The sequence below is a fragment of the Orbicella franksi genome, chromosome 9 (assembly GCF_964199315.1).
Source record: "Orbicella franksi chromosome 9, jaOrbFran1.1, whole genome shotgun sequence".
Taxonomy (NCBI): domain Eukaryota; kingdom Metazoa; phylum Cnidaria; class Anthozoa; order Scleractinia; family Merulinidae; genus Orbicella; species Orbicella franksi.
The window spans coordinates 3,759,801-3,785,427 of NC_138153.1; the positions used below are offsets into that span (position 1 = coordinate 3,759,801).

General features: G+C 43.5%; 2 protein-coding genes across 2 annotated transcripts in view; both read right to left on the reverse strand.

Moving 5' to 3' along the window:
- The window catches only part of LOC145496912 (TPR and ankyrin repeat-containing protein 1-like), a 47,507-nt gene that overhangs the window by 12,475 nt on the left and 9,405 nt on the right, over positions 1–25,627 (reverse strand). Inside the window, exons 10-16 of the mRNA XM_081476677.1 lie at positions 4,812–4,962; positions 3,925–4,310; positions 3,374–3,607; positions 2,488–2,718; positions 2,227–2,377; positions 1,067–1,498; positions 1–541 (exon numbers count right to left, since the gene is read on the reverse strand). The exon at positions 1–541 is cut by the window's left edge and continues 2,734 nt beyond it. Coding sequence (XP_081332803.1) covers positions 1–541; positions 1,067–1,498; positions 2,227–2,377; positions 2,488–2,718; positions 3,374–3,607; positions 3,925–4,310; positions 4,812–4,962 — 2,126 coding nt within the window. The remainder of the gene's footprint in view (positions 542–1,066; positions 1,499–2,226; positions 2,378–2,487; positions 2,719–3,373; positions 3,608–3,924; positions 4,311–4,811; positions 4,963–25,627) is intronic.
- On the reverse strand, positions 21,558–24,127 carry LOC145496918 (uncharacterized). Its single transcript, XM_081476685.1, has one exon. The coding sequence runs from the start codon at positions 24,124–24,126 to the stop codon at positions 23,239–23,241; it is 888 nt and encodes a 295-aa protein (XP_081332811.1). The 5' UTR covers position 24,127; the 3' UTR covers positions 21,558–23,238.

Below are 25,627 nucleotides of genomic sequence, written 5' to 3' on the forward strand. Positions count from 1 at the left end.
TTTGTATCCTCTGGAACAAATGCATTAAGTGGCGATAAGGCAGCTATGAGACCGGTAACATTTTCGCGCATTCGCGTTCTCATTTGCTGTTTGTCATCAGCCTTTCTCACTTTCACGTCTTTTGCGGGAATGGGAGGCTTCTCCTCCTTTGATTGATCATCTCTCTCCCCTGATGAATCGTCATCCTCTGCAGCTGATGAGTGATACTCTTTATGCTGTTCTTCGGTGGATATATTCTCATGGCCAGTCGCGGACTGAGAGGAAGTAGAGGTGCTGGAGTTATAAGACTCTAGCGCAGTGTATAACATTTTGCAGCGAGAATCATTTTTATAAAGCATTTCAATTGGGTGTTTGTTGGCCTTGTTTGGGAGATTGGGATTTACGTTGGCATCCCGAAGTATCCGGATCGCCCTGCATTTATTTGATGTCGACTTTCTGCCAGTACATGCGAGATGATAAAGACTGTCACCTCCTGCGTTCTGAACATTTTTAATCTCGGGGGTTTTAGACGTCAGCATTGCTTCCAGGTATCTGAAATTTCCTGCAAAGTGAGAAAAGAAACGAGTCGTTTAAGCTACGCACAAGATAAGGTTGCCTGTTTTGGTAATAATTTTCTATATAGTCATTGGTGAACTATTGTCGGCGAATATAGAAGCTCTCACAGTCTATTTTTTTTTTGACCACGTTGCCCTTGCAAAGTCATGTAGTTCGTGACCATGAAGTGTACAGTTAAAATAATCTTCCTAGAGATTTCGTGGTTATTTTTTATCTTAAAACACCTCCAGTTTCTGTTGTCCGTGATTTTCATGCATATGCAATCCTTGTGGGTAACAAAAACATGTAATTGATGCTTACTGCAGGGAATAGAGGAGACATTTCGAGCAAATGCGAGCCCAAGGACTGGAATGGTCATTTGCAAGGTATATTCAAGATGATGTCATTGAGAATATTCGTGTTATACAACTTAATAAATATATACTATGTTTTTGTGCTACGATTAGTTTCTCTTGTCTTAGGTCGGGGTTATCTTGAATTTTTTAAATGATTTTGATTATGACCAAATTACCATTTTTATCACGGAGGCCGATTCTCAAAGCTTGGTGAATAATCGGCTCTCCGTCTTTTCCCAAAACGCACGGATTGGCCCCATTATGGATCAGCTTTTCCACAAGAGCTAAGTTCCGTAGCGTCATTGCTTCATCCAAGGGTATAACAGCCGATCCTTCAATAGCGTTCGCTGAAGCTCCATGCTTCAGGAGGACTGACACTAGTGGGAGTAGCTCGTCAGAGACGGTAGAACGAATGATTTCTCCCAGTGGCACCCTTGATGCATCAATGTCAGTTGCCAGGCCTCCATCTCCTTTTGGCTGTGAAGTTGCTCCTCCTCCTCCAAGATACAGGATTCTGAGTTTCTTCCAGTCCATCTTCTGAATCACGCTTCTCGTCAGTTTTTCAATCAGCTGACTCGACACAGGAACTGTGAGGGCTGATGTCGCCTCTGAGATTTAAACGCAGCTGTTTAGTTCTCTTTATTAATTCAACGACGTCCGTAGCTGAGAGGGACAATGCCTAAAATTAACCAATCTGAATGCTTTATTGCCGATCCCATATTTTCTTAGTATCGGACCGAATAAAGTTTTTTCATTTTCAAATTATGAAGTCGTGGAATAAATCTCGTATTACCGTATTTTCTCGATGAAACCCTCGGGGGTGGAGGGGGAGGGGTGTTATTTCGAACTGCTCCATGTAAACCCGGTTGACTAACACACCTTTTGATTTATGGGAATCATAAATCCGAGACCCGGATCTCGAATTTCTGCGGGGCAGATATTATGCGTACTCGAGCTTGTAGACCCAGCGCTTATTTGGCCCTAACCTGCTGTTTATTCGAGGCTTCGAGGCCTCGCTATGTATTGAGAATATACTTGCTAGGTCAGGACTGTACGGGGAGAACGTCGGTCTTTTCTGTATTGACCTTAAAGGCAGCCGAATGCTGCCATGCAATACGGCGCTCACGCATGCTTACCTCGTAAGATATCTGTCCTTACCGGTTGCTGTTTTACATTTCCATGTATAAAAGTAAAGCAAACTCAAACAGAGTCTATTAGGTGCAGTGAACTCACTCCTCGTTTCTGTCATGAATTTTAATTTTCAGAAACTAATCTTACCCAAATGGCCTTGATTTCTGAGAACATGTTATTAATGTCAGGAGCTTGCGTTCCTTACCTTGAAGATTAGCAGCAATGTCGAGAGCGTCACTTAGAAGGTTATACATGGCGTTTTCATCGGATGTCCTCTTAAGACACTCGTTGATTACTTGCATCGATTCCCTTCCTCTCTTCAGAGCACGAAAACAATAAAGCTGGTTGTGATATCCCTAAGAAAAAATGTTTTGCATGTAGTTTTCACTTGGTTAGCAAATTTTAATATTCACATTTCATTTACAACAGAGAATAGAACGAGATTAGGTCATGCAGCCGTAATTACCTCAAACATTTCTGGATTCATCATAGATGCAGTTTTTGCATCTTCCAAGCCACGTTCGTAGTCGCCTAGTTGTTGAAATGCTTGAGAACGTCGGCATAACAGAAGAGAAAACGTCTGCTTGGAGTCAGCAGGGGTGTACTTCAAAGCCAAATTCACGTAATCAATACAGAAGGTGTATGCACTTGACACGAAGGCGTGAGCTGCTCGAACTTCCCATCTCTTTGCTTCTTCCTGTAAGGATAAGATATTGCTAACAAATTAATTTTATGCATTCATAATGATCGCACATCAGGCAAAGTCTGCGTCATGCTGATGTTCATTTACACGGGGAGAAACGTGTCTTGTCAATGCCCCAAAACACAAGAACACCGACTCCTGAGGCCCAGCTCAGTCGTCCTACTTCTACCGTGCCGAACTAAATTCAGGAATTAAGTTCTACAAAAGGACGGAAGAAGCACGTTGTCTGAAGCAAACTTTTGAATTAAGGTCAGCAAGCAATTAAATACGTTTGACAAGCTCTGCAGTACCACACGACTCTGGCAAGGTAGCGATTCAAATGTCGTGCTTCTGCCGTGCCAAAAAGATTAATACTTATGTATTTTGGGGTATGAGGAGAAATTCTACGTGGCTTCAGTAAAATCACTGAAATTGGTGTGGCTCTGGCACGAGGTATCTGCCATGTTACAGTCGAGCCTAATTGCAGTTACGTTCGGCATGGCAGAAGCACGATGCCTGTAAACCTTGTAGTTCACCAACCACAAAAATAATTGCACCTCCTTCGATGATAAATTCGTTGCAGCGATCTCTGTCATCATTACGTTACACTGATGTTACATAGAGACTCCTACACAGTAATGTACTCTACAAGAAAGTGCTCGATACTTACCTCTGATTTAATTGGTTGCAATTTAAAATACTCGTTTCCTGCGTCGATAGATCTTTTATGCTCGTTTAAGTTGAAGTGGGCTTCTGACAGACCGTGGTATATCTGACGCAAGATTGATTTTTCTGTCTTGGACTCTGACAGATAAAGAGACATGTTGAGTAACATTACCGCCTTTTTATTGTCGTTAGCGTCCAGGGCTTTTCGACCAAGTTGGAGCCACTGCTTTGGTTGACCCTGTGAAAGATAAAATACTATATTGAGCCAATCGTCTGGCACAGTGATGAATTTTGATGTACTGTTTGTGCAAAGAAACGACGTTTCTAAAGATCACTTAAAAGACACCATCCCTGAATTCTGACTGATTAATCATTTCAAGTTCTATTCTGTTTAGTTCTGGAGCTGCTTTGTCAAACGACGTGAGGATAATTTGACCCGAGTTAAAAGAAAGCATTCCGCCAAAGGTCCTATCTACAACTCAGTTCTCAGCCGAGATAAGAATACGTTCGCCCATTGGAAACTTTTTGCACCACATCTAAGAACATTACAGTTACCTCTCTGTTAATGAATATCCCATGACCAACAATGCAAGATGGATCCGCATGATTTCTTAGCAGAGTCACGGCTATAGGAAACTTCATCATTTCCATTGCAACTAAAAGCGGGGCTCTGACACAACCTCGCAATCCTGTCGGGGATGCACCTCGTTGAAGGAGAAGTGTGACAAGGGTGTGTAGATCTTTAACATCTGACTGAATCAGAAGGTCAAGGGGCACACAAGAGGCGTCATAGTCGTAAGCTAGGCCCCTGGATGTCTTACTTGCAGCGGTACCAAGGAAAAGAAATCTCAGCTTATTCCATTCTCCCTTCTCCGATGCTTCTTTGATTGCAGATCGAAGCATCTGGGGCGACAATGTGCAGGTAATCTGGGACTCTCCATCTACAAGAAGGGCGAGTTCCAAATTTGTTTTTTTAAGAAATAAATTTCATATCTAAAGTTGTCTAACGATGGCCTATTCTGTACCTGCAGATTGACTTCATCCATATTTAAGTCAAGGTCATGAAAAAATCTCTAGAATAGTAACTCAATCATAGTTATTTGAAATGAATTTCTTTCTTCGGACAATGTCTCTCACATTTTAGGCAGAGGTAAGAACTCGTGGAAAGCTGTTTTCTGGTCCAACCCAGATAGATAACGTTTTTAAGACGCAAAACATCCCTACAGGAGCTCCCGCATATGTGAAATATTAATATATTTAAAAGCCCGATCATATCAGTCTGTGGAATGTATGCACACCGTGAGTGAGTTTTAACAATTATGTCACTGAGCAGGCTGCACCTTCACATTTCTACATAGAGACAATTGTCTTCGATGACAATTGACTGCCCATAGCCCTTCTAAAGGTTTAATCTTAAGTAGATAAATATTACGGCCACCAACCTTCGATGCTCATAGCCGTTGTAATCACTTCTTGTGCAGTTGCGTGCTTTTCTTTATCAGTGACAGCGTGGGTATGTGCTTTACAGAACGCTCGCAGCGCTTCTTTCTTTCTTTTCAGGGGAAGAAGGCACTTTCCACGTCGTAAATGCCCCTATGCACAAAATAAACATGCAGACATGATAAACTGAAAATGTTTCATTCTAATTTCTTATCGTACCTTTTTGATAGGCTTCGGCAGCATATCAGGCCAGGTTGGTCGAGTCATGGTTCGTCTTTTGGCAAGGCGTATTCCAGCCAAAATACTCATGGTGAGACCAAACGAGTCTGATAAACTGCCTAGAGGGTGGCAAAAGGGAGGCGGGTACCAATCACCTATCACGCTGAATTTTTCTTTTAAATCAAGCAGCACGGAGAATTGTTTTCACCAATCTCGCGTCACGTAAAAAGAAGTAAGTACATCGCCAAGTTTACTTTCTCGACCCTAAAAGCGCCGTTAAAAAGAGAACTCTGCCGATTCAACCACAGGAATGCATGGGCAAATATTCCAAACATTCACGGCACGAAAAATTGGATTTACTCTAAATTTGATCCTGATCAAAGTCGAAGTCAAATATGATCATAGCTTTGATCCAAACTTTGACGTGCGTCAAATGAGTGTCAAAACTGTCATGGCTTTGCCGATACATTTGATCCATGACAAAGAAGAGGGCAAATGTGATGTTAACTTTGACTCCTCCTTTAGCCCACGTCAAAGGAGGAATCAAATATCTTATGGATTTGCTATACATTTGATCCCTGTCAAAGGTGAGGTCAAACATGTCAATAACTTTGACTTACGTTTTGACGCGCGTTAAAGGCGTTCAAAGACACCACAGCTTTGCATACCTTTGATCTCTTATGTCAAAGGCGTTCAAAGACACCACGGCTTTGCATACCTTTGATCTCTTATGTCAAAGGCGTTCAAAGGCGCCATGGCTTTGTACAACTTTGATCCTACGTCATGTCACGTCAAAGGCGAGGTCAAATATGGCCATATCGTGCGACTCCTCTTTTAACGCCCTAATAGCCTGCGTTTTCGTATTTTTTTTCTGTTTTAACGATTAAATGAAAGCTTGCACAAGAAAACAGCTCGAAAACAGCGGGAAAAACGCGGCTGTCAGCGGCTTCCCGCATTTTTCTGGCCAATCAAAGGTCAACGAAGAAAGAACGGCTGTGAAGAAAGCAGGCATTTTTCTTCATTTGGCTTCATTATGGCGGCTCTGGTGAAATTTTCATTGTGTTTTGGACCAGGAAAGGTAAGTCTTTGAATTTCGTTCATTTGTTTTCAATGTTCAGAGAATAACGGAGTTGAAAAAGTAAATTAAACGCAGCAATGGCTACATAAAGGAATAAAGAGCTATGAATTGCGTATATTCATAGTAGGACAGATCCTTGGCGAAAACATTTTGGTCGAAGATTAATTGCACTTGACTGAATCTCAGTTGATCAGCAAAGCTCTTCGTTAAGAAAAGACAAGACTTTATTTTCAATTCACAAATACTTATTTACAAAAGTTGACAAAGATAATATTTTTTCCTTACTCAGTCAAGTCTTGTGCATTAAATTGCTCAGTCAAGTCTTGTGCATTAAATTGAAGTGTCTGTCATAGCATAGATTTTAGCATGATCAGTGCTTGAAATAAACGTAACTTAATAATTAAGCTTAAACTTAACTCTATCTTCGTATAAATTGTTGTGCACAATGCCTCTGGTAATTTCTGAGCTTAAACAATTCCCTTGAAAGAAAGCTCATGTAAATGTAAAGGAAATTTGCATTGAAGGAAAAACTCATCTCGACCTGACTTAATTATTATATTAATTATAGCATTGAAAGACTTGTTGACTCTGAAAATTTAATCTATGGATAAGTTTCTGCTTTTGTCTCTAGTTACCATTCTATTGAAAAAAAGCTCTGTTTGTTGCTACAGTTGAAATTATGATGATGTTTGTTCATTGATGTTGTGAGTTACAAGGACAGAATATAGCAGGCCAAAAATCCAAGTAATCACATGCGTAGAGCAGTGCGTAGTGTTAAAACGAACTCGACAAGAACTTCTGATTACGATGTAAACAGAGTTTAATTGACAGAGATCAATGTTCCATACAAACTCAAATGAAACGAATCACGTGCCAAGACGAAGGTAGAATTAAACCACGTGCTGTAAGCTTAGCCGTAAGTCGATGTAAACCGTATGCCGGTTCGAACTGAAATACAATAACGAAAATAGAAGCTAACGTAACTAACATACCGAAGCATAAAGATAAAATAACACAAATGAAGAAACTATTGCTAGCATTCTCAATAACGTCCGTAACATGGAAGTGTAACATAATCGGCACTTATACTGATCGTACGGAAGGCTGGAAAACGATTAATAGGCTACACGGTGTGTAACTTGGACGGTACCTTTATGGCAAAATAACCCTATATTGGAGATATGGACCTAATCAAGCGCGATTCCGAGCATACAGAACTAACTAACCGATTTAGTAACGATAAAAGGAAACTCAACCGAAACAAATAACAATAGAAAACCTAAGAACTAACCCTAAAGAACAAGGAATAGATTACTCACTTTGGTTTGCACACGCACTGAACTTGACTTGATAGAATAGACGAGTAACAGTGTATAGAGAAACTATGGCCCAATGCCGAGTAGAAGTTGACGCAGTGAAATCTGCACTTGAACTGACCTAACCGAGGAAAACCTCGTGGATATATCTAACCGGAGAACACGTACGCAAAACCTAGCGGTTATGACTATTTCCCTAACGGACATAGCAGCTGAAGGCTGGTCAACCACAGTAGATTAAGTAAGTAAGTAAGGCCTTGTTTGAAAGTGACAATTACTTGATAACATCTACGGTAAAGTAAGTTCCTGCGACCAAAAAACGAATTAACATCACGTTTCAAAACCAACATTCCGGCCCCTTAAAGGCGGTACTGCAGATAGCCTTTACAAGGAGATAGAAAAAAGGGTTTGAAACATGAGGTTGACTAAATGATAATACTATTACTTATATTAATTGGTAGATTATATTGTATTGTTCAAGAGAGTTCTGCAATCCACTGAAACTAATGGATTGTCGGTGTTCATAAGTTCCTTAATTCCTTGAAACGGCGGCTGCTTCCAGTAGCACAATCTTGTCGATTGGTCGCACGAGTTCCGATGTACTGGTCTTTAACTTGACGGAACGAACCAGTCCATCTCTACGGTTGGTATACACCTCCAGGATCCGACCGAGTGGCCAGGAGTTACGGGGCTTGTTGTCATCAAAGACCAGGACGATGTCGTCTACTGCAAAATTCCTCCGCTGCTTGTGCCATTTCTGCCGTTGCTGCAGTGACGGGAGGTATTCTCTGACCCATCGCCGCCAAAATATGTCTGCTAGATACTGCACTTGACGCCATCTCCGATTGTAGTAGTTGTCGTGGCTGGTAAAGTTTCCGGGTGGAACAGTAGGTCCTGAGCGCAGCAGCAGCAGGTGGTTGGGTGTCAGAGGTTCTAGGTCACGTGGATCGTCTGACAGCTTTGTGATAGGTCGTCCGTTGATTATTGCCTCCACTTCACACAACAGGGTGTTGAGACCCTCATCGTCTAGCACTTGCTCTTTCATCAGTGCCTTCATGACCTTGCGTACCGTCCGTATACACCTCTCCCATACTCCGCCATGGTGAGAGCCGGCTGGTGGGTTGAAGGTCCACTTGATATTCCGTTGGAGGAGAAAGTCATGAATCTGCGATTGATTCCATTCGTTGATTGCTTCCCGTAGCTCGCGCTCTCCCCTCACGAAGTTCCCGCCGTTGTCGGATCGCATCTCCTCAGGCTGACCTCTCCTTGCGATGAATCTGCGCAACGCGCTGATAAAGGACTCTGTGTCCAATGAGGAAGCCGCCTCTATGTGGACTGCACGTAGGGTGAGACATGTGAATATCACGCCATACCGTTTGACCCTTGTCCTTCCGCGTCGCACTTCGAATGGCCCGAAGCAGTCTACACCTGTGTAGGTGAACGGCGGTTTCGAAGGCGTTATTCGGTCTTCGGGAAGACTCGCCATCTTTTGTTGAGCTGTTGGCGCCTGGTGTTTACGGCAGCTGAAGCACTCGTTGAGAATGTTTCGCACGGCAGATCTTCCGTTTATTATCCAGTATCTCTGCCTAGTGAGCGACAAAGTGTACTCTAGGCCCGAATGACCAGCAACGTGGTGGTAATACTGGATAAGAAGCTTGACCACGTGGTGTTTCTTTGGCAGGATAACTGGATGCCTTGCATCGGTACTGATTGGCGCTCGTTGTAAACGACCACCAACTCGTACGAGACCATGAGTTAGGATTGGGTCAAGCTTGAAAATGTTGCTAGATTTCTTCAACACGTTCTGTCTGCTTGAAGTTGTCTGTTGGTCCACTTCCTTAAGACAACCTAGTTCCTCCTTGAAGCATTTGCTCTGGACGTGCTTGAGGATTTCGAATTCAGCGTTGTTCAGTTCCGCTATGGTGATGGGCGTGGTTGTGTCGGTTGACTGAATTGGACTCGTCACTCCTCTCCTTCGTTCCTTGCTAAGACGGGAGAGGTTTGACTTGTAACGGAGTATCCACGCTACTATCTTCTTGAGATAGGTCCAGGATGAAAACCGTTCAATGATTTCTAAAACGGGATCTCGAGTAGAAGCTTCGCTCATATGTACCACCGCGTCTTTCTTGACTTCTGGGTCATCATCAGGAATGGTAACGTTCATGTCAACAGGTCGTTGCGGCCATGTCTCAGTTGACTGAGTTAGGAATTCTGGGCCATGTATCCAGCGTTGGAGAGAGTCTGCTGACGCGCCTCTTGATGCGTCGTCCGCTGGATTGAATTGTGTATTTACGTATCGCCACTGAGAGGGAGAAGATACGTCGTGTATCGTTGCGACCCGATTGGCAACGAAAGTCTGAAAGCGCCTGTCTTGGTTTTCTAGGTAACGCAGGACACAGGTGATGTCTGTCCAGAAGAATGATTGACTGATCGGTAGACTCAACTCCCCTCGAGATATTTTCTCCAGTCTTGTTGCTACAACGGCTGCTGATAACTCCAGTCGGGGAATGGTAACTGGTTTGATTGGTGCAAGTCTGGATTTTCCCATGACAAATGAACATTTCACGTTTCCATCATGACCTGTGATTCTGAGGTATGTGACGGCTCCGTAACCCTGTTGTGACGCATCGGAGAAGTGGTGAAGCTGGCACGACGTGATCTCGCCGAGGTCTGGCGACTTGAAGCAACAGTCGATTGTTAGTTGCTCTAGTTTGGGTAGCTCTTGCAGCCATACTTGCCAGCGGTGCAGGAACTCATCTGGAATCTTGTCATCCCAGCCATACTTGTTACGACAAAGGTCTTGCAGGATCAGTTTCGCATTGAGAATAAATGGAGCGGCGAGCCCCAGTGGGTCGTATACTGAGCTGATTATGGATAGTATACCTCTTCTTGTAGCAGGCCTGTCCTTAATGACAATACTAAAACCAAACTGATCGGAGGCTACGTTCCATTGTACACCAAGAGCTCGCTCCACTGGTAACTTGTCGAAGTCGAGGTTTTTGACTTGAGCTGCTCGTTCTGACTCTGGCAAGGACTCGATGACCTTTCTTGAATTAGACAGCCATTTCGTGAGCTTGAATCCGCCTCGTGCTAGGAGCTCGCGCAGTTGTCTTGCGAGTCGAATGGCGTCATCGTCTGATCCAACTGACTTGAGGCAGTCATCGACGTAGAAATTGCGTTTCACGGTTGAAATGGTTTGGGGGTCAAAATCTGCTTTGTTGTCTTCCGCTGTTTTCTTCAGTGCGAAGTTTGCGCAGCTTGGGGAAGACGCGCCTCCAAACAGATGGACTCTCATCTGGTACTCTTCTGGCTGATTGTCGAGATTTCCGTCTGGCCACCACAGGAAACTCAGAGCCTCGCAGTCACTTGGCCGGACGCGTACCTGGTGGAACATTGCTTCCACATCAGACATTAGGGCTATTTGATCCTCTCTGAATCTGGAGAGTACACCAACAAGAGAGTTAGTCAGGTCCGGCCCCTGTAAGAGCTGGTCGTTCAGTGAGGTTCCGTAATGCTTGGTTGAACAATCGAAGACTACTCTCACTTTACCGGGTTTCTGTGGGTTGAATACGGGATGATGGGGAAGATACCAGCGGGTTCCTAGAGGGCCAGGGTCTTGACTGTTCACTTTCCTGGCGTAATCCTTAGATAGCAGATCGTCCATAAACCCTTTGTATTTCTGATGGACAAGTGGTTCTCTCAGCAGTCGCCTTTTCAGCTGGAGGAGTCGGCGCTCTGCTAGAGTTCTGTTGTTCTGTAGGCGTGGCGGGTAGGACTTCCAGGGTAAAGCCATTTCGTAATGACCGTTTTCTAGTTTAACTGTTTCTTCCATAATGTTCAGAGCCTTCCGGTCGTTGAGTGACATAGACGTTTTTGATTCATAGAAGGTGTCGCTAAATTCTAGGTTGCAAAACTGATGAAATTGTTCATCAAGAGTCTTGTTTCCTTGAACAAAGTTCGCAGTGGACACTTCAGTCGTGGCTGCTCTGCCCAACGGGCCGTTAAGCACCCAACCTAACACTGTTCGAGTTGCAAAGGGACCACCATCCTCACTTGGTCTCATTTCTTTGGGTTGTAGAGCCTCCGGTACGTCGCTGCCGATTAGAAGGCCAATCTCAGCGTCTATGTGAGATATGTTGACGCCTTTCAAATATGGCCAGCGGTCGACATCCTCTTGCCGGGCGATAGCTTCAGGGGGAATAGGCAAGCTTGGCCTAGAGTAGACCTTTGGCAGCTGTACTGTCTTGTTCTGGCTTAGATCGAAAGCTTCCAAACTGACTAGGGAGCATTCAATAGGCTCGCTTTCACCTTGCAGCGTTGTTAGTGACAGCTTCGTTTTAGTTCCCTTGAAGTTCAGCTTTTCCAAAAGGCTTTCGGTGCAAAACGACGTGTTTGAACCGGAGTCCAGGAATGCGTACGTTTCCACTATTTTACCATGACCCTTTGCCTTGACCCGGACTGGAAGAATCGCGAGCCCGGTTACTGAATTACTTGATGTGGAGTAACTGGACTTGATGTAACCATTGTTGGCAGAGTTAGAATTAACGGGTGGTGGCTCCACGCCTTTGCCTTGGCCCCCAGTTGGGCTTTCGGTTATGGTTGAAGCGGTTGACGCGTTTGTATTACTTCTTGGATGTAGGAAGGTAGAATGTTTACCGACACACCCTTGTACCCTGCAGAAGCTTTCCTTTGGGCAGTCGCGCACGAAGTGACCGGCTGTCAGGCAGTTACTGCAGAGTTTATGGTCGTCCACGAACCTTTGCCTTTCCTGGAGAGACTGTTTGCGAAACTTGTCGCAGCGTGATAGCCAGTGGCTAGAAGAACATGATGGACACTTGGGTTTTTCCTTTGAAGTTTTATCGGGTGGAGGTTTGCCTTGAGTTGAGAAGCCCCCTCCTCTTGGCGGTTTTCTCGACGATTTGCCGTTAACTTGCTTTCCCCTGTTTTCGTTTACTACCTTGCCGAAAATGGGATGGGTTGCAGCTCTTGCCTTAGCTGCCACAAAGTCCATGATATCTTTGACGGTGACGTCTCGGTTTTCCTTTTCTATGATACGGTCAACAGTATCGCGCCACTTCAATCTAATTCCAAATGGAAGCCGGTCGATTATCTTCTTGAGGTTGTCGGGATTGTCCAGCTTATTGACGTAACCAATTTCCTTCAAGGTATTGACGCAGCTTGAAAGCTGGATGGAAAACTGCTCAAGCGCTGATCCGTCCTCAGGTTTAATCGATGGCCCCTCAATTAGTCGTTTAACATGCGCGGCAGCGATCTTGTAGCTCCGACCGTATCTTTCCTTCAGCAGCCTTCTCGCTTCCACGTAGCCTTCTTCTTCTCGCATGGAAAGACAACTCCTCATTAGTTCCTGGGCGGGACCAGAAGTATACTGCACTAGGTAGTACAGGCGAGAGCTTGGCCTTGTGGTCTTCTGTTCCACGAGGTGTTCAAACGCGTGTATGAAGTCGCAATAATCGATGGGATCACCGCTGAAAACTTGCATACTCGGCTGCGGAAGAGTCAGTGCTGCTGTACTTTGCTGCTGATGACGTACAAGCTGCATAAGGGCTTGGTTATGTCGATCTTGCGTCTCCATTAGACGAACGAATGATGCATCATGATGGCTACTGGGTTTGATGTCATATGGCAAACTTTCTTGGTTTGGTGTCATCCTATGGCGATATTCAGGTGCTTCGGGGTTCAGAGGATACTTAGATGGCTGTCGAGTTTCGTTTGGTTCATAGGGTTGCTTGCCTTGAGAACCAATTACTGTCTCGTCAATGATATTGCCTGGGGGGCCTCCCTCCATGGGCGTAGACGCAGACTTTACGGGTTTGAGTGCTGCTCTGACCGGCGTGACTTCATCCCGATGAAACAGCTCACGCTCGCGGTTTTCCTCGGCTTCTGCCTCCTCGAACACTTGTCTCTCGGCCTCAGCCTCTGCGATGTCGGCTTGCAGTTGAATTTCCGCTTTCCTTTGCTTGATTCTCAATTCTTCGATTTCGAGGTCGTGCAGTTTTTGAAGGGTAGCTGCCTTGGCCTCTAACGCTGCCTTTTTTGCAGCGGACCTTGCCTTTGCACTAGGGGTACTGCTTGTGCGAGAACCAATAACAGATCGCGTGTGGAACGAACCACGCGATCCGGCGTTACTTACAGAATCCTCGGGGCCGACGAAAGCACTTTGAGCTGTCAACAACCTTTGAGCGTCTGGTTGCATGATCCATGAAGAGATTTCTCTCTCTAGTTCCGACGCTAGTTCTACAAGCGAGTCGTAATATTTTTCCGAATCTTGACGTTCTCTTTCGGTCTTAATTTGGCTATGATAAGCTTCATGAGCGATTTTGAATTCCTCTAGAACTTCGTTTAGCTCAATCTGGACTCTTTGAATGGCGTCGGCGGATTCGCGTGCGGACAATAACTCGTTAAGTCTATTGACCTTTCTTGTCACGTTTGTCTTCGCAAAACTGCGGGCGGCCTTTAGATCATCCGGTGATTGCGGTTTTGCGGAAGCCATTGTGGAACGTTAATCCTTGATAAATCCGATTAATTGCGGTAGATAAGAAAACGACAATCGTGCGTTACACTGAATGACAAATTGCAGATAACACGGGGTTGAAGTGCGTTGGAGTGATAGACGTGCAAATTAGTCAGCGAATTCTTCGAATTCCTTCGCGGTGCAGCAAATTCGAACTAAATGTGAGTTACAAGGACAGAATATAGCAGGCCAAAAATCCAAGTAATCACATGCGTAGAGCAGTGCGTAGTGTTAAAACGAACTCGACAAGAACTTCTGACTACGATGTAAACAGAGTTTAATTGACAGAGATCAATGTTCCATACAAACTCAAATGAAACGAATCACGTGCCAAGACGAAGGTAGAATTAAACCACGTGCTGTAAGCTTAGCCGTAAGTCGATGTAAACCGTATGCCGGTTCGAACTGAAATACAATAACGAAAATAGAAGCTAACGTAACTAACATACCGAAGCATAAAGATAAAATAACACAAATGAAGAAACTATTGCTAGCATTCTCAATAACGTCCGTAACATGGAAGTGTAACATAATCGGCACTTATACTGATCGTACGGAAGGCTGGAAAACGATTAATAGGCTACACGGTGTGTAACTTGGACGGTACCTTTATGGCAAAATAACCCTATATTGGAGATATGGACCTAATCAAGCGCGATTCCGAGCATACAGAACTAACTAACCGATTTAGTAACGATAAAAGGAAACTCAACCGAAACAAATAACAATAGAAAACCTAAGAACTAACCCTAAAGAACAAGGAATAGATTACTCACTTTGGTTTGCACACGCACTGAACTTGACTTGATAGAATAGACGAGTAACAGTGTATAGAGAAACTATGGCCCAATGCCGAGTAGAAGTTGACGCAGTGAAATCTGCACTTGAACTGACCTAACCGAGGAAAACCTCGTGGATATATCTAACCGGAGAACACGTACGCAAAACCTAGCGGTTATGACTATTTCCCTAACGGACATAGCAGCTGAAGGCTGGTCAACCACAGTAGATTAAGTAAGTAAGTAAGGCCTTGTTTGAAAGTGACAATTACTTGATAACATCTACGGTAAAGTAAGTTCCTGCGACCAAAAAACGAATTAACATCACGTTTCAAAACCAACAGATGTTGATAAATGACTTCACTGGTGTGAATTTAACAAATCGAATGTGGTTTAGCGTGGTCTGTACTCTTATTGGCAATGATACGCATCATCACAGTGGTCAAAATGTTGTGGACTCCACAACAAATTTTGACCACTGTGATGACAATCAGATTGCGAGATCAGTAGCAGTTGTAGTACAAATATGTTTTGATATTTGTTGTATCAGGCTTATGGATCAGTCATTTGGAACTCCACTATCTCCTGGCCAACCCCCCCTCCCCCCACCTGAACCTGCTAGGGATTTGACATTTTGAACTGTCTCCTGGGCTAAGAATGGTGTCATACCAGGTGATCAAATGCACCTACCCTGTGACATTTGCAAAACTGAGTAATAGAAATGTAGATTGAGTGTCGATGGAGTGTCGATTGAGTAGCGATCAGGTGTTGATCGAGTGTCGAGAGTATCGATCAAGGGTATCGATCGACACTTGACCACGGATGCCTTTAGTACACATAATCCAGCTTATCTTTAGTGGATGAAATTGTTACAATGTTTGATAAAAATCAAACTTGCCATTAGTTGCAAATTAAAAAGCTGACCTCATAATAATATTATGTGACCTCTCTGGACAGTACCAATAGTTTTAGAGTTTCATGTCTGGGTCTTTTGAGCAGTAGACAATTAAATGCCAATTAAAAACTGACTAGTGGAAATTTGCTTAGGAATGTTGTTTTTATCCTAGAGCTAACCATTCTAGGAGAACTGAAGATATTTACAGAATAAATTGGGAGAGGATACAATATACAACACTGTAGTTCATAGTCAACGCAGATGCAGTTTAATCATGCAGTGCTCCAAAGTGTGCAAACATCACAACATTTTGGTAAGCAAAAGGCTGGAATGTTCATTTGTTATTTCTATATTTTGTAGCATAGACCATCTTATAACTTCTTCAGCCACACCTTTTTATATCTTTTTCCAGCAAAGAAAGTATATAAATAGATTTAAAAAACCTGGCTATAATTTATTAATATTATTTTAATTGATCATTTTTATTATAGTCTCATCACTCTGTGAAAAAAAGGTTGTTTCTTTTTGGTTCATTTAAGGACATTGAGTGAGGAAGTGTTGTCTTTCTTACGGGACAAATACATCAACTGGCTCACCTGGACGAAAATTAAGAAATTAAAATGTTATTGAAAACATGCAAGGGATGGGAATCTTTTTGGTAAATCAATCAAAGTTGCAGAATATTGCAACCTAGTCTCAGGAAATGTTGGTTTTTGATTGGTAAAAGCTGAGTTTTGAATCTAAATTTTGAGTGGTTGTCTGCAATATCAACTGTTTTGGTTTGGCCATCAGGTTTCCAAACCAAATTTTTTCAAGCAAAATTAATAATATGATTAATTCATTACTATTGATGGGATCAGTAGAGAATTTAAGGCATAGAGGATTTGATAATAACTTAGTAAAAGTAAATTGACAAAGACCTTTATTTGCTTTACTCAATTTAAAATTTTGTCGGCAAATTTGTCTGGATAATGGCCATTTCCCTCTATGAGATGCGGCTGCTGGGAATCATAGTGGTTGTATTCATCATCTCTCACTGGATTTTTGTTTCAATGAATGCAACAGCTATGCGATTCCATGCAGGCATGTCTCATGTTAAATTATTTAATTTCAGGATTTTTTTTCAGTGGAAAAAAGTGTACAAGTAGTTGCTAACTGTTTACTAATCAAATGTGCATGAAATTATTTTGATATGTTTATATGCTCCTTTTCACATATGATCAACAAGGAAAATAAGGAAAAAGATAACACTACTGATCATGAAGAGATATGTGGAAATTACAGTTTATGTCAGATTTGTTAGTTTTTTAGATTGCTATTTTGCAACCATAAAAGATCTTTGTTGTGAGATGTTTGTAAGAGACAGGCAGACAGATGGACTGGCAAACTGGCTTTAGGCTTTTTGTTTATTTGTGCCAAGCTGTGTACTTTTAAAATGACTCCAAGTCTTTGTTCTCTTGTGAAATTCTAGCTGGGGATAAGCCCTTGTTCAGCCGGTGAAATTAGCTTGTTAAACTGGCTATTAATGACATACCTGTGTGACCAAATCTTTAAGTAGAATGGAGAGAAATACAAAAAAAAGGCTATCAATTGAGTCCCTGTAATATTCTAGAGCCAATAAACCAGCCAAAACTCGAGAACGCAACTCTATTTTAATTCAAGCGACTGACGTGTCTCATCCGACTGAACTACTGGAAAACTACTGGAGGAGCGGTTACACAGCTCACAACATTCTACACTCTCCCACTAAGCCATGAAAACTAGTACAATAAATCAACGACAAAACGTAGCTTGCAGTTCTTAAGTGTCTCTGTCCTAATAACCTAAAAAGTCACTTCATGACAAAATCAGCCAAGTATCGAGGGGCGTGTCTGTTCCTGGTAGGGTAACGCATCTCTGGAATGCCTTGGGTAGTTGATTGCACAGGAACAGCTGGCTCCCTTGGGGTTTCTTCCCACTACAATTCTGGCTGTTCAGCTGCCGGCATTGCTGGAATTGGGTCTGCTGGAACCTCTTGATCAGCAATTGAATGTTTGTACCGCTCTCTCAGCCAGTCCGTTAGACGCTGGGTGGTAGGGTGCTGTTCTGATGTGACGGATCCCGTTCTGTTTGAGGAAATCTCCAAACTCTTTGCTCGCGAAGTTGCTGCCATTGTCTGTGACGACAATTTCCGGTAGGCCGTGTGTCGAGAAAGCGATTCTCAATTTCTCAATGGTAGCACTTGAAGTTGACGTATTCATTGGAAACGCCTCCATCCACTTGGAGTGGGCATCCATCACAATGAGAAACATTTTTCCAAGGAACGGACCCGCATAGTCTAGGTGAAGTCGAACCCAGGGTTTATGAGGCCATTCCCAGGGATGTAGAGGGGCTTCTGGCGGTGACTTCCTGTTTTCCTGGCAGGGACTGCACTAGTGAACCTTCTGCTCTAAGTCTGCATCCATTTTTGGCCACCACACATAACTTCTCGCCAACGCCTTCATACGACAAATTCCAGGGTGTGTCTCGTGTAACTCTTCTACCACTCTTACTCTTTCCTTAGGGGGGACCACTACTCGATTGCCCCACAGCAAACATCCATCTTGAACACTTAATTCATCTTTCCTAGTGAAGTAGGGCTTCAATGCTTCATCTGAGTTGTGATTAGGCCAACCATGCTGAACGAACTTGATTACTTGTGACAGTATTGGATCACATCTGGTTCCGGTTGTGATCTCATTCACACTCACTGGTGTTGAATTGAGGAGTTCCATTGCAAACACAGTTTCTGCAGGCAAAGGTGTAGTTGAAGGACTAACCGGCAAGGGTAGTCGGCTGAGGGCATCAGCATTGGCATGTTCTGGTCCTGGTTTGTACTCAATGGAGTAGTTGTATGCAGCTAGAGTCAAGGCCCAACGCTGAATTCTAGCTGCTGCCATAGGCGGTGTGACCTTCTTCTCATTGAACAATGATTCCAATGGTTTGTGATCAGTCACAAGACTAAAATGTCTGCCGTAAAAGTACTGGTGAAATTTCTTCACACCAAATATCAGGGAAGGTGCTTCTCTCTCAAGATTGGAATAATTTCTTTCTGCATTGGATAGTGTCCTGGAAGTATATGCGATTGGATGTTCTGAGCCATCATCCATTCGATGCGAGAGAACAGCTCCCAAGCCATATTGTGATGCATCGCATACCAAGGTTAACTTCTTCTGACTATCATAATGGACAAGGAGTCTAGAGGACTTCAGGAAATCCTTAGACTTCTGGAAAGCCTGCATCTGCTCTTTACCCCAATGCCAGCGGGTCTCTTTACGTAGTAAATCATGCAATGGAGCCAACACGCTCGACAGGTTAGGCAGGAATTTCTGGTAGTAGTTAATCATGCCTAGGTACGATTTGAGTTCCGACGCATTCTTGGGCGCTGGTGCATTGGTGATCGCTTTGACCTTGTCATCCAATGGTTGAATATCTTCTTTGCTGACCTTGTGACCCAGGTAGGTTACTTGAGGTTCCATGAACACACACGTGTTTTTCCGAAGTCGTAAGCCAGCACTTGCTAGTCGTTTCAAGACTTCTTCCAGGTTGTTTAAGTGATCTTCATCGCAGGTTCCGGACACTAGGATATCATCCACCCGGACGATTACATAAGGAATGTTCTGCAGTAGATTCTCCATGTTCCGCTGAAATATTCCTGGTGCTGACGATATCCCGTAGGGTAGGCGGTTGTACTGGAACAACCCCTTGTGTGTGTTAATGGTGGTGTACTGTTTAGATTCATCATCCAGAAGAAGCTGCTGGTAGGCTTGGCTCATGTCCAACTTCGTGAATTTTTCACCTCCTCCTAGTGTCGCCAGGAGGTCTTCAACCTTCGGGATAGGATAACTGTCCAGTTTTGACACTTGATTGACAGTTGTTTTGTAGTCTCCGCAGATGCGAATTGAGTCGTCTGGTTTCAGAATAGGTACAATAGGAGCAGCCCATTCCGAGAACTGAACCGGTTCAATCGTTCCCTCATCTTGTAGCCTCTTGAGTTCAGCCTCAATCTTCCCTGTCATAGCATATGGCACTGGTCTCGCCTTAAAGAATTTTGGTTGTGCCTCTGATTCCACATGAATTTTCGCCTTTGGGCCCTTGAAGGTCCCAAGTCCTTCTCTAAACACTTCTGAGTACCGGTCAACCAATTTTTCAAGTGAAGACTCTTGGTTGTTTTTGACAACTTGCATTTTGAACAACTCCTTCCAGTTGAGTGTCAGAACTCACAACCAGTCCCTTCCCAGTAAGTTAGGCTTCCTTAGATCCTTCCACCACGAGTGTTTGCAGTTCCACTTCTTGTTTCTCATACTTCACAATAACATTCAAAGTTCCTATGACCTTGACTAATTCACCTGTGTACGTTCGGAGCTTCACTTTAGCAGTTTCCAATTGCTTTCGGTTCTTCACCAGATTCCCTGCAATAATTCTCTTGTAGGTTTCTTCGTTGATGATAGTAGCAGCGGCGCCAGTGTCCACTTCCATGCTCGTCTGAACTCCGTTTAGCTGTAGCTCGACTCGAAACGGTTCTCTCTCCGCGGCGTCTATGTGAAACATCGTGTATTCTTCCAATTCTTCCTCACCCGACTCGTCTGTTGCCTCCAGGTGATGTGTGTTTCCAAATTTGCCGCTCTTTCGAAACTCCGGTTTACGCTTACCGAGACATTGGCTCACCTTGTGACCCTTCTTACGGCATTTGTAGCACTCTTCGTCTTTATACCTGCACTTATCAGGATCGTGGAATTGTCCTCCACAACGATAACATTCTTTCGTCGGCCTTTTCGGATCCCTTGGTTGCTGTTTCGGTGGGTCTTGGGTCACGCGGTGAACTTGCGATTCTTCGGGTTTCTCACTCAGATTTCCAGCAATCAGATCACGTGTATTCCTGTCGGCAATTTCCATCGCGGTGGCTAATTCCATCGCCTTCTTGAACTCTAGTTGACTTTCAGCAAGCAATCTCCCCTGTATCCGTTCGTCGTTCAATCCGCAAATCAGTCGATCACGCAGCATTTTCTCCAGTTGGTCGCCAAAGTCGCAGTGCTCCGATAAATTCCTCAGTTCGGCGACATACTGTTGTATTGTTTCTCCCTGCTGACGAAAGCGGCTGTTAAACTTGAAGCGATACACGATAGATGATGGTCTAGGATTCAAATGATTCTTTACCAAATTAACCAGCTCTACGAACGACTTGTCGGTAGGCTTCCTTGGATTAACCAAATTCCTGATGAGTTTGTAAGTTTTCGCTCCACACACACTGAGCAGAACCGCCCGTTTCTTGTTGTTGTCCGTAATCTCATTCGCCGCGAAATACTGCTCGAGCCGTTCGGTGTACTCAATCCAGCTGTCGTTCTCGTTGTATTCCTCGATTTTCCCGATCAATGCCATGGTTTTGTCCGTACCTCGTCGCCAATGTAATATTCTAGAGCCAATAAACCAGCCAAAACTCGAGAACGCAACTCTATTTTAATTCAAGCGACTGACAACGTGTTTCATCCGACTGAACTACTGGAAAACTACTGGGGGAGCGGTTACACAGCTCACAACATTCTACAGTCCCCTCTTCTATCCTTGACTCATGCGTTTCTCTGAAAAGTGTTATGCACTCTGATGAAAATATTTGTCCACAGACAATACCAGTTCCCAGATTAGCAAACAGTTTTCTTAGAGCAAAGCTCAAGGAAAACCATGAGCTTTGAGGAGCACATAATGCCAAAGACATTATATCCTTACATATTTTTAAAGTTACAATATAGAGCTATTGTGTTAATTATCCTCAGTCAAGTATATTACACAACACACTGGATCTTTTAAAAATAGGGAATATTACTCATATTTTGCCCTGTTTTACCTGGGGCATATTCGGTCACGTGATGCGTTTAGACCAGCCACGTGAGCAAAAATATGTTTATGGACTACAGGCAAGACTATTTTCACCGTTCTTTTGTTAGTGGACTGAGTTTAAAATTAAAATTCCAAATCTGCGGTAAAATTAAATACATATTTGCTATTTACAGAAGCACAAACTATTCGGAGGAGGAGTAATGATCTGATTGGTCACGTTTTATTAATGTGATGTTAGCAAAAACCATGGGTTAACTTTAAGGAATAGAATGCCAAGATTAACCCTTAATATTCATTTCCAACGTTTTTGTCTGTTTGCTTCTGTTTAGACAAATGCGGACAAGCAATGGTTGACAGGATGGACTTATCCAGTGAAGATGCATTGATTGATTTCGTCAACGCCTTAGACTTTGCCAAAATGTGTCTTCCCTAGAAAGCATGGGGATTCAGTTGGCATTGACCCCAAAAAGGCAGTTTAACCACTTTGATGAGAAAGAAGTGGAAAACACTGTATTCCATTCCACTTGTAATGCAAGAATTAGCAAGTGCAAGCAGCAGAAAAGGAGAATTGCCAAAACATTAGGAGTTCCATGCAACGGACTGTAAGTGCTATCTGGAAAGGACGCTTTTACACTAGTTGACTTTTGTGCAAAGTTTGCCATATCTTTCCCGAAATTTTGCGGTTATCCTCTCTATTGTCTAGTCTGGTCTAGTAAATTTAAGGAACTGAGAATTTAGCCATAGTACTTCAACGTTAGATAAATGCGCTTTACACCATGGAAGATTTGTTGACTGTTGTTTTCACGATAGACAGAACAATGTTTTCCTCATGATCAGTCGCATTACGTGTAGTTTGAAACCAAGCCTGTAACGTGGCTTTTTGAAATCTGAAGCCCAAAACATTTATGTAAGGTACTTGGAGGTATTCACTCTCGATAAAAACGGGAAAAAAAAATTAAAACTGAGATGAATTAAATTGAGTATATTTATTTCCCTAAAATCAGGTGCAATGATCTTTCCGGGCCGCTTTTCCGTTAACATTTGTCAAGAGTTTTGGTACAAAATAACCTTATTAAAGCTGATATAATCTTCAAAACTTGTCAGACATAAAACAAGAGTACGGATATGATTGCATCCTTCGTATGCGGTGCTAAAAAGCTAGTGTAGCAAGCAGAAAAATGCGTATAAGATGTGGATCGCGCGAAACGTGATCAACGGTCGCGAATCGCGAAAGAGGAGCGCGAGCGAGAAGTTCGGGCGAGACGTGCGAGCGCGGAACGCGCGGAGCACCTTTGACAAACCTTTGGCCTGCGTCACAGCCAACTTCGACCACGTCTTTAGCAAACCCTCGACTTGAATCACAGACAAATTTGATTACACTTTTGACCCACCTTTGACAATGCGTAAAGGCGTATCAAAGGATCACCTTTAACCCTAAAAACAAAGGCGTTCACAGGTGAGTAAAAACGACCTTTCACGCCTTTAATTTTGGTGGTAAAGGTTTATTCAAAGATGATCTTTGATTCGCGTCACAGATCGTCAAAAGCGTGCAAAGGAGGCCTTTACAAAACCTTTAACCACACATTTGACGCGCGGTAAAGACGATTTTTCGTGCCGTGATTTTCCCCCGAAAATGACAATTTAACGATAGACAAATCCGACGTTTCGGCGACATCTTGGCGCCATTGTCAAGGGAAACTAATTAAATATGCGATTTCAAGAGTAACTAAGAGTTCAGAGTTACTAATTTGCATAAGTTAGACAAAGACCTTAGCGTGAACTGAGTCTGATTGTACATTTAAACACGGTCGTAATTGTTTAATGAGTAACATCTCATTAATGAGACAATCAAACTTGTTGTGGCATTTTTTCAACACGCTAGAACAATTGCGAAGGTCATCCGGAATCCTTCCTGCGTGTCTATTATCATAGTGATTGCGTTCTGACGAGGTCTTGCTTCTATGTCCATCAGCGCGTACGAACAGATGGCCACGGGTGTAACCGACATAACCAGCATTGCACTGGTCACACTTGAAGTTATACACAACGCATTGTTGATCAATGAGCTGAGGCTTAGGTTCGCTTGTCGGGAACTCCTGGGCAATCTTGCGGCTCGTAAACACCGGTTGAACACTAGTCTGCAGCTTCACACTGAGATCTTTTAACTGTGTCTTCACGATATTAGCAGACCCCTGGTCTTTAAAGGGTATGACAACCCGAGTAGTGTTTTCTGTCGTAGATCTGGACCGTAATGAGGGCTGGTCAGTGACCTTTAAATTTAGGAAGGTTTTAACAGTGGAGTCAACAAGGTGCTTGGGATATTTCAGTTTAGAGAAAACAGACTTCAGTCGTTCGCACTCAGTGAAGTAGGACCATGACGAAGACAGGCGATGTGCGCGATCGAGCATAGTTGTCAATAGGCCGCGCTTGTACCTATTATCGACATGACTGTGGTAATGGAGAAGCAGAACACTGTTTGTTGGCTTCACGAACACTTTAGTTTCAATACGGGGCGCTCTGTTTAGGAGTTGAGTACCGAGAAAGGGAAGCATTCCATCATTTTCGACCTCCATGGTGAACTTGATGGTGGGGTGAGCGTGGTTGAGGGTGTTGAGAAAGTCCCTAGCTGTAGACAAATCGGGCATCACGGTGAGTGTGTCTACAGTTAGGGACTTTCTCAACACCCTCAACCACGCTCACCCCACCATCAAGTTCACCATGGAGGTCGAAAATGATGGAATGCTTCCCTTTCTCGGTACTCAACTCCTAAACAGAGCGCCCCGTATTGAAACTAAAGTGTTCGTGAAGCCAACAAACAGTGTTCTGCTTCTCCATTACCACAGTCATGTCGATAATAGGTACAAGCGCGGCCTATTGACAACTATGCTCTATCGCGCACATCGCCTGTCTTCGTCATGGTCCTACTTCACTGAGGAGTGCGAACGACTGAAGTCTGTTTTCTCTAAACTGAAATATCCCAAGCACCTTGTTGACTCCACTGTTAAAACCTTCCTAAATTTAAAAGCCGCTGACCAGCCCTCATTACGGTCCAGATCTACGACAGAAAACACTACTCGGGTTGTCATACCCTTTAAAGACCAGGGGTCTGCTAATATCGTGAAGACACAGTTAAAAGATCTCAGTGTGAAGCTGCAGACTATTGTTCAACCGGTGTTTACGAGCCGCAAGATTGCCCAGGAGTTCCCGACAAGCGAACCTAAGCCTCAGCTCATTGATCAACAATGCGTTGTGTATAACTTCAAGTGTGACCAGTGCGATGCTGGTTATGTCGGTCACACCCGTGGCCATCTGTTCGTACGCGTTGATGGACATAGAAGCAAGACCTCGTCAGAACGCAATCACTATGATAATAGACACGCAGGAAGGATTCCGGATGACCTTCGCAATTGTTCTAGCGTGTTGAAAAAATGCCACAACAAGTTTGATTGTCTCATTAATGAGATGTTACTCATTAAACAATTACGACCGTGTTTAAATGTACAATCAGACTCAGTTCACGCTAAGGTCTTTGTCTAACTTATGCAAATTAGTAACTCTGAACTCTTAGTTACTCTTGAAATCGCATATTTAATTAGTTTCCCTTGACAATGGCGCCAAGATGTCGCCGAAACGTCGGATTTGTCTCTCGTTAGTTTTTGCCTGTATATGTTTATCTAAATCATTCTTGATTAAAATGACAATTATTGGTCAAAATAAAAGTGGTGACCCGTACGGGAGACCGGGAGATTCGGTCTGTATCCAGGAGGCTCCTGGTTAATTTGGGAGAATTGTCACTGTCTGTGAGCAGGCTTCCGACGAGCGCGAAAAAAATAAAATAGGGCGAGGGAAGCGAGCCTAGCCGGGTGGGATTTTCCCCTCTCCAGACCACCGTCGGCTTTATCCGCACGCCTGTTTTTTCCCTTCCCCTGCAACACAATATCGAGGCTGTTCACAGGCTAAGTTGGCAGAGATCTTGTATACGAGAAGATGTCTACGCCACCTTTCATGCTTTCATCATATACGGGCAATATTTGTGTCAGAGCTTTACCCCTGCAAATCCTCTTCTGTACTGCAACGTTTTTATGTAATAATAATAATAATAATAATAATAATTTAATAACTTCGAGAGCGCTATTCACATTCACT

Excerpts from the sequence above, each read along its gene's own strand:
- LOC145496918 (XM_081476685.1), bottom strand. The coding sequence starts at position 24,126 with ATGCCCGATTTGTCTACAGCTAGGGACTTTCTCAACACCCTCAACCAC.